This window comes from Silene latifolia, chromosome 7, assembly GCF_048544455.1.
Source record: "Silene latifolia isolate original U9 population chromosome 7, ASM4854445v1, whole genome shotgun sequence".
In the NCBI taxonomy this organism is placed as follows: Eukaryota; Viridiplantae; Streptophyta; class Magnoliopsida; order Caryophyllales; family Caryophyllaceae; genus Silene; species Silene latifolia.
In genome coordinates, this window is record NC_133532.1 from 46124955 (window position 1) to 46133918 (window position 8964).

At 38.0% G+C, this 8964-nt stretch overlaps 2 protein-coding genes across 2 annotated transcripts; both read left to right on the forward strand.

The window, feature by feature from the left end:
- Positions 1-429: 429 nt before the first annotated feature.
- Positions 430-4535, forward strand: LOC141592119 (28 kDa ribonucleoprotein, chloroplastic-like). Its single transcript, XM_074412703.1, has 4 exons — positions 430-975; positions 1875-1976; positions 3392-3673; positions 4161-4535. The coding sequence occupies exons 1-4, from the start codon at positions 595-597 to the stop codon at positions 4221-4223; spliced, it is 828 nt and encodes a 275-aa protein (XP_074268804.1). The 5' UTR covers positions 430-594; the 3' UTR covers positions 4224-4535.
- Positions 4536-5979: 1444 nt separating this feature from the next.
- Positions 5980-8679, forward strand: LOC141591055 (leucine-rich repeat receptor-like serine/threonine/tyrosine-protein kinase SOBIR1). Its single transcript, XM_074411513.1, has one exon. The coding sequence runs from the start codon at positions 6473-6475 to the stop codon at positions 8420-8422; it is 1950 nt and encodes a 649-aa protein (XP_074267614.1). The 5' UTR covers positions 5980-6472; the 3' UTR covers positions 8423-8679.
- Positions 8680-8964: the final 285 nt, after the last annotated feature.

Genomic DNA, 8964 nt, shown 5'->3' on the forward strand with positions numbered 1-8964 from the left:
GTATACATGTTGCAATTATAGTAGTCATCTTAGACTCTTTAGTATTCATCTTCAAACTATACCTTCTAATCAGTTACCAACACCTCGATGGCGTAATGTATACATTGATAGATTTATGCGAAGTAAATTTGTGATAGTTGAATACATGTTTAACACTCAAATTCTTATTCAAAATTGAAAAATTTGTTTAATTTGAGAGGTGGTATGAATGATAGTCGAGAGAATTAGATTTTTTATGAGGGGTATGTAAATAGAAATTAGTGAACAAAAACCGAGACGAGTAAAAAGTGTACTGCGAAAATAAATTACGTAAATTTATATAACGTACCTTCTATTCTAAATTTCATGGATACGATGTCACGTGTTCGTATCCTTTTCGGTGCTACCTAACCATGAAGTAGTAGGAATTAGGAGGAGGTCAAGAGGGTCATAGGTAAAAACTTGGAACAAGAATTTGCCTCCTAGTCTTCAGTCTTCGTCTTCACTAACCCCTTATCACTCACCAAAAAAAAAAAAAAAAAAAAAAACTAACCCCTTATCCCATCTCCTCTTTGTAAACCCTCCTCTCTCACTTTCCCCAATTCCTTCACATTAATGGCAACATCAACAACATGCACAAACCCTCTCCTCAAAACCCTATCAATCTCCATACCAACAACTTCCCTTCACAAACCCACTTCACTCATCAACCCTAATTCTCTACTCTTCACAAAACCCTTCAAAAAACTATCAATTTCTCTCCAAAATCCCACCATTTTCACCTCACCTTTCATCACATGTGTTGCACAAACCTCTGATTGGGAACAAAATACCCCTCCTAATGATGTAGAAAATCAAGCATTTGGTGGTGGTGAAGAGGGCTTTTCTGAACCACCTGAAGATGCTAAATTGTTTGTTGGTAATTTGCCTTATGATGTTGATAGTGAGAAATTGGCTAACATATTTGATGCAGCTGGTGTTGTTGAGATTGCTGAGGTTTGTTTAAATTTTAATTTGTGTTCATGGGTTTTTGTTTATTTCATTATATTGTCAATGAGTTTTGTGTCATTTCGAAACCGCCTCTTTTTGTTGCTAACACAAGGGTAAGGCTGCCTACATCCGACCCCCCAACCTCGCAATTTGCAGGAGCTCTTAAGACACTAGGGTGATGCTGTTGTTATTGGCCTTTGTGTGTTGGATTGTGTGATTTCTAGGTTTTGATTATATTTTTGTAATCTCACTTAGGTTTTGTTTATTGGATTTTATTGTTTATGGGTTTTGTGTGTTGGATTGTGTAATTACTAAGTTTGATACAATGTTGTAATCTCTCATGGGTTTTGTTTGTTGAATTTTATTTTTTAATGAGTTTCGTGTGTTTAATTGTATAATCAGTTGGGTTTTAGCATAAAGCTGTGATCTTTCTTGGTTTAAGTTGATAATGTTTCGACATTTCCTGTTGATAAAGCTGTAATTTTTGCAAGTATTTGGTTGATGAAGGCTAAGAGCATGTACATTGAAGAGGATGGTTTGATCCTCTTATTTTCTCTCTTTCATTCTATATTTTTGACACATCATACCCCTTTTCATATACCCTACTTTCCACTATCTTCTTCCTCTTCCTCTATTTTTGCCCACATCAAAGAGGATGTTATCTTCCTCTCCTCTTTCACCTTTAAAGTAACTCCACTACAATTTTTGTCTCTTATTTGGCACAAGGGCCAAGACATGAACATCCTCCAAAAATAAAGGAAGACATCCTCTTCCTCTTCAAAGAGGATGCTAAGAGTATGTATCCACATTGAAGAGGATATCCTCTTAGATGAGAGAGAGTGCTAAGAGGATGATCCATCCTCTTCAATGTAGATGCTCTAAGACTTAATGGGTGTATTTTGTAGGTAATTTACAACAGGGAGACTGACAGGAGCAGAGGGTTTGGGTTTGTGACGATGAGTACAGTTGAAGAAGCTGAGAAGGCAGTGGAAATGTTCAATAGTTATGTAAGCACACTTCGCTTTAGTTTGGTGTTTCCCTCTCTTAATTATATTAGTTTTGTGGTGGTTTATTATCTAAGGATCTCTGTGAATCATATGGACTTGTGTTCAAGTTGTGGCCGTTCTTGTCTGCTGCAAGTAGAGGATTGCTAGTAAAATGAAGATGCATTAGTGTAGTATGTTCTTACCGAGTTGGCAAAAGTTTTAATTGGAGGGAAATGATACTGAATTACTGATAGAATAGGATGTTTGACAACATTATTTAGGTACTAATTATATGGGCACAGCTTTCTGAATGCTGATGTGAGGTACCTGTTATTGCCGAAAAAAGGATATTCACTCTAGAATAATGCATTTGGCTCTGTTTTTTTCGTTTTTAAGTTGAGAACTTTTTCTTCGCGTAGGACATGTTAGTCTAGCTTATTCATGAAATATCTTACAGGATTAAAGATTTGAGGGCTTTGTTAGTGAAGTTGGACTTCGTCACTCAGCTGCATGAGACAAGTCCTTTGTAGGTTTTTGTATATGTGGCTGCACTAGTCTTCTATATAATTGTTAGTTGTTTGGTTTAAGGTTGATATTTCAACATGTAGTTTGCAACATTAAGGCCTTGTTTCGATGAAGAGAATAAAGGGAAAGGAAGAGGGACCATTTTCATTGATTAGTTAGTAATTTTCATTGATAAAGGGTAAGGGAGGGAAATGGAAGGATACATTTTAACTCATATTTGTCGAGCTAATACCCGTTTTAATATAGGAAAGATTATGAAGGAAGATAACCCGCTTCCTTTACTTCTTAACTTATATCCAAACAAACGATAATAATTTCATGTGGCTGCGATAGCCTTTTGTATCGGGGTTCTAATTGGTAGTATATCGACACTGATCTTCAGAAGGAAGCATGAATATGGAGGTGCCAGTATGTTGTTTGGGTTAAATAGTTTTATTTCTAATAAGGCGCCAGCTGTTTAGTTTCTACTTTCTATCAAGGCCCACCTCTTCCACCAAGTTCTTCTGACTGAATGCCAAATCCAGAGGACATGGCTGCTAGGCTGCTAGCGAAACAACCAGCATGGTGAAGATTAATGGCATCATTGGATATTTGGATGGTCAACATTGTACATTGCATTTGAGGAGCAGCAGTTTTTTCCTCTTCCCTTTCGAAATCTGATTTGCCTTTTAGTCTGTTACTATCTCGTTTAAGTTCGGAACATTGTCTATCAATATGTTTCCTCTATCAATCGTGTCAAGGTATTGAATGTTAACATCAGCTGCTGAATGTGACTTGATTTAGTGACACATCTTAAAATGATAACGTATTACAACATGAGAATGTGGGTGATTTGTCAGCATTCAGCTATGTGTAAGTTGCTCTTTCACAAATCATTTGACAAATTTGCTTCAAACTCATCTTTAATATAGGAATTAAACCGAAGGCTCTTGACGGTGAATAAGGCTGCTGCGAAAGGAACACGTCCAGAAAGGCCTCCTCGAGTGTTTGAGCCTTCTTTCAGAATTTATGTGGGCAACCTTCCATGGGATGTGGACGATGGCGGTCTTGAGCAATTGTTTAGTGAGCACGGTAAAGTCTTAAGTGCCCGTGTAGTTTCAGACAGAGAGACTGGTCGTTCCCGTGGCTTTGGTTTTGTCAGCATGGCCTCGGAGACGGAGATGAATGATGCGATTGCTGCCCTTGATGGACAGGTCACTGACATTTTTTTCATGATATATTTGAACCTGCTTAAAGTTTTAAATACTCCATAAAGTTTAGGTACTGTGTTCTCAGACTCGGGTAGAGCCTGTAGAGGTATTAAACTCGGATTTTGAGACATGGAAATCCTGTCCTAAATAAGGATATCGGTATGGGGACACATCTTCCATAAATTAAAAAGATTGAAAATTAGAAATTGAAGACAAAAAGCTTAAACTTGTCAAAAATCATACTCTTAGCGGTCTCTTTTGCTTTCGTCATGCAAGAGTCCTTTTGGTTATTATGGGAATGTTAGATTAATACTCTGTATTTGATTAACAAATGGTGGCTACAGATTTCATGCACTTTTTCTTTAATTTTCTATCGAACACGGCATCTTTGTAAAATTAAAGACTTGAAGCAACATGGGTAGGATATAGTCCACAAGTGCTGTGTAGTTATATGGATGTTTTTGTTCTGATGAATGCTTTTGTTGTTCAGAGCTTGGATGGAAGGGCCATCAGGGTAAATGTTGCTGAAGAGAGACCACGACGTACTTTCTGATTCCTTTGCCTCACAAGCATGATTGTACTGGGCCAGCTGATGGTATTTAGTTCCTTTCCTTTTCGTTCATCTCCCTGAACTATTCGTGCCTCATATTTTTACTCCGACAGTTCAAGAAAGTGTTGACACTAGTTAGTTTCTGTGCTGGCTATAGTAATTATCCTGCAAATCACTATGCTATTGCAATTTGTAAGTAAGTTGAGCTAAAATTCTTTCTTGTTTTTGTTTTCTTTTCATGATTTTGTTCACATAAGACTTCTGGGTTACTTTCCTTTTTTGTGAGAATGTTGAAATCTCGACTGTCTTTGTGCACTCATGCGGTTGATGAATTTTTGCAATTTATGTTGCGATCTTGACTGTCATTGTGCAGCGAGGCGAATCAACCATATACAACTGACTAGTCAAGGCACCTTCTCCCTTTTATGTTCTCATAACTCCTCGTGTTTTTGAAACACCTGAAAAAACTTGGAAATACGCATTGTATTTTCCGAGACTTCCTGTATTAGACCCAGTGATGTCCACTTCTGAAGAAAAATATTATTACAGTTTACTTGTGATCTACATCTCCACATGTATCTTATTTGTCAAAGGGTTAGAATCACCTCCAAGTAGACAATTAAAAACCGACCTAGGTTTTGTGAACCGGGGAACTTTAATCCATGGTACAAAATTACTCTCAAACTATATAGGGGACCTTTGGTTTGCAAAGGGGTAAGGGATACTCTTTGATTTTACTACTCCGTAGTTTTTGTGGTTTTGAACATGTGAAGGGTATGAAGGACAAAACCATCAAACCCAACAACCACCGTTAAACCCACCCAGACCCAAAACCAACAACCACGGTTAAACTCCTGCCGACTCCCTTACCCAACCACCTTCTTTTCTCTATCCTGCCTGTCGACACCCCTCCTCTACCCTATTTAAATTTACCTACCTACCCCAAACTTTTAGGGGTCGTTTGGTTCAAAGTATCAGAATGAATTTGAATGGTTTGTGATATCATAGAGGTATGGAGTTAAAATCTCATACTTGCTCATAAGTGTGGTTCGATCCTGGAATGGATTGTGTTATAGTAATAGGGTGGAATGGAGTTAGAAACTTGAGTGTATATGAAACAATCAAACATTAATGCAGGAAACAAAGGAAGTTCATTCCCTTTTCCTTTTTTTATCCAAAATCCCTCAAATTAAACGCACCCTTGGTGAAGGTCGAAGTTGAATTTGACTCTAAATACAAGTTATAGGAAAAATAAAATTATTATTAAATTCAAACTAATAAGGTAAAATATTAAAGTATTTCGAATGATTTAGCACATTTTCGTATTTGTCAAAATTACAATGATTTTTTTTATATTTGTATGCTTGGAAGAGTAATATTTTAATCTTATTGAGAAACCTTCATTTTAAGTCCTTGTACCTTTTGGTCATCATCATAAGTCCTAACTAATAAAGATTTCAAACAAGACCGAAAATTTATGTGTGAACCGATTGACCCAACGACAAATATGCTCCCTAACTGTATAGAGTCAATCAGTCAACATTAAACTAAACTAATACAGTACGGAGTATGACAAAGAAAGAAGGTTGATGGAAATAGAAGACCGCCTTTTCTCAAAAAAACAAACGAAAAATGAAAGTCCGCTTTTCCTAACACAAGCATTAGATATTTAAATCATACTCCTCTCGTCCTTCGTTTTGTTGTCCTTTTCCATTTTGGGTGTATACCGATCGTTTGTTGTCATTCTTTCTATTTTAAGAATGAACTTGACGAGTAATTTGATCATTCTCATTCAATTTGTTCCACTTGTCATTTAGTTATTGGTTTTTTCCTTATTTCTTGGTCTTTGTGCCAAAACGAAAGGACAACAATTGACCGGGACGGAGGGAGTAATAAGCTATGGTGGATTACATTAGTTTTGTATGATCTCGTATTCTGATACGAGTTGAGATCCTCTTTCTCACTTTTGTGTCTCATTTTCATATTCCAATATACGGAGTATCATAATAAAGTAATAAACTATGGTGGATTACATTACCGTGTGAAATAGGTCAACGATCTTACTTTACTAATCATTCAACAAAAAATAACAATAAACATTAAACAAGTTCCATATCAGGACAATCAGTGGCTGCTGCAGCAGCTACTGCTAACTACTAACAATGAAGTTTCCCATGAGGTGCTCTTCACATACTTAAAAAGAGTGTATAAAGCAAGCTACTACTAACACTAGGCAATAACCTCAAATTGCCATGGACCTCAACTCTAACAAACTCTATATCACATCCTTCCTGCTAATTTCTTCTGTCATATTTCTAGCTCATGCTAAGCTTGAGCTTAATCTTGATCGTTCCGACTACAATGCCTTTAAAATCATCCAAACAGACTTGGGTATTTATAAACACCACCCGTCTTTCACTACAACACCCTGCAACTCTCCTGCAATTTCCTGTGAGCACAGGGTTTCCAACTATATGTCACTTGTTCTCGAAGTTACTCGAATTGCTTACGATTCTGAGCAGCTTGGTGGGTTTATTTCCAGTAAAATAGGTCAACTAAGAGAGCTTAAGGAGTTGACTCTCACCAATAACCATCTTATTGGTCAACTCCCACAAGAAATAGTTGACTGTAGGAAACTTCAGGTACTAAACCTCAGAAACAACCTTTTTTCAGGAAATGTTCCTTCTGAACTGTCAAAACTTGTGCTACTGAGAGTACTTGATTTGTCTGATAATAGATTTACTGGGGATTTGAGCTTTCTTAAGTACTTCCCTAAGTTGGAGAAACTCTCACTTGCTAATAACCTCTTTTCTGGGATTGTCCCGTCGTCTTTAAGGTCGTTTCACAATCTGCGACTTCTCGACATTTCTGGGAATAATCATATTCAAGGCCCGGTTCCTGATCTAGACGGGGTAGAATATATATCATCACTTCCTAGACGTTATATGATCGAACAAAACTCAACCAGGAACAACCAAAGTTCTACGGGAAGAGTTGAAGGTCCTGCCCAAGCTCCATCGCCGTCAGTAGTACTTCATAATGAGCATGAAAGCACGAAGAAGCTAGTAACGTGGTTACTTGGATTAGCAATTGGAGTAGGAATTGGGTTTTTTTCAGGGGTGACCATTTCGGTCTTTGTGAAGGTGGGTTTGGCTCTGGTTCGTCTTTGGAGGACAGAAGAGAGTTTTGGGGTATCGCTCTTTAGTCCACTAATTCAGAACGCGGAAGACCTTGCCTTCTTGGAGAAGGACGACGGTTTATCTGGATTGCAAGTTATAGGCAAAGGTGGGTGTGGTGAAGTATATAAAGCCGTGTTGCCAGGGAGTGATGGCAGAATAATTGCTATTAAGAAGATTATCCAATCACCAGAGGCTGTTGAAGACATCGACGGAGAAAATAGCAAGGTTTTAGACCCTAAGATGCGCCAAGTCAGAGCTGAAATACAAACAATTGGAAGACTTCGTCACAGCAATGTACTCCCTCTCCTTGCTCATGTATCACGACCCGACTGTCATTATCTGGTTTATGAGTTTGTGAAGAATGGGAGCTTGCATGACAAAATGGTGGAAATGGAAGAAGGAAACACGAGTTTAGACTGGCTGGCCCGATATAGAGTAGCACTTGGGGTAGCCACTGGACTCGAATATCTTCACATAAATAATAAACCACGGATCATTCACAGAGATCTAAAACCCGGAAATATACTCCTTGACGATGATATGGAGGCTCGAATTTCAGATTTCGGGCTTGCAAAGGAAATGCCTAATGAAAAAACCCATGTGTCAACTAATGTCGTGGGAACACATGGGTATATAGCGCCTGAATACCATCAAACATTCAGATATACAGAAAAATGTGATATGTACAGCTTCGGGGTAATTCTTGGTAGCTTGGTGATCGGGAAATTGCCAAGTGATTTGTTTTTCCAGGAAACCGACGAGATACATTTGGTGACATGGATGAGGAACATCATGAGTTCAGAGGATCCGACAAAAGCATTGGATCCTGCACTGCGAGGGAACGGGTATGAAGAGCAAATGCTACAGGTTTTGAAAATTGCTTGCTTTTGCACTGTTGAGGATCCCAAAGAAAGGCCTAACAGTAGGGATGTTAGGTCTATGTTGTCTCAAATAAACCACCAAGTTAGTGGGATCTCTGATTTTGTGAATTGTGAACCTCATGTTCACTCAGAATCTTCGTAAATCACAGTGGGTACGACTCGCCTCTGATCCTTTTATGTGCAGGATGCAGATCTTTTGTGGCAGTGGGGTAATAACATTGTTGTAGGTGTTTGCGCTCAGTGTGAGCCTGAATTTTCAGCGTAAACCAAAATTATGTATGTACACACATAAAAATTACTCTTTTATGTTACCTCAAAAAGTTTAGGCGTAGTTGTTATTTTTGAAAGAGAAAATTCCGACTGAGATCTGAGGTCCTTCAGTCTGAGTAGAATCCTATGCTTAAGTAAATGGTTTTAAAAAGCCTCGGTCTGAAATGAGACTAGGGCAGATCAAGTTATTAGCATAATAGCATATGAAGAATTCCACAGCAGCAAAACCTATCACTATCTCGAGTAAATTCTGTTGCAAGGTATCAAATATACCAACAAGATGTTGGCAGTTTGCCCTTTGATGCAGAAAACGTAGAGAAAGATGCATGACATGAACATTACAGTGGAATATGAGAGGGTGTTGCCCTTTCAACGAGGTCAAATTTGTAACCCATACACACCGAAGAATACAGA

Bases quoted from the DNA above. Each gene is read 5' to 3' on its own strand.
- LOC141592119 (XM_074412703.1), top strand. From the start codon at position 595: ATGGCAACATCAACAACATGCACAAACCCTCTCCTCAAAACCCTATCA. The intron at 976-1,874 runs GTTTGTTTAAAT...TGTATTTTGTAG, and splicing joins GTGTTGTTGAGATTGCTGAG to GTAATTTACAACAGGGAGAC. The intron at 1,977-3,391 runs GTAAGCACACTT...TCTTTAATATAG, and splicing joins TGGAAATGTTCAATAGTTAT to GAATTAAACCGAAGGCTCTT.
- LOC141591055 (XM_074411513.1), top strand. From the start codon at position 6,473: ATGGACCTCAACTCTAACAAACTCTATATCACATCCTTCCTGCTAATT.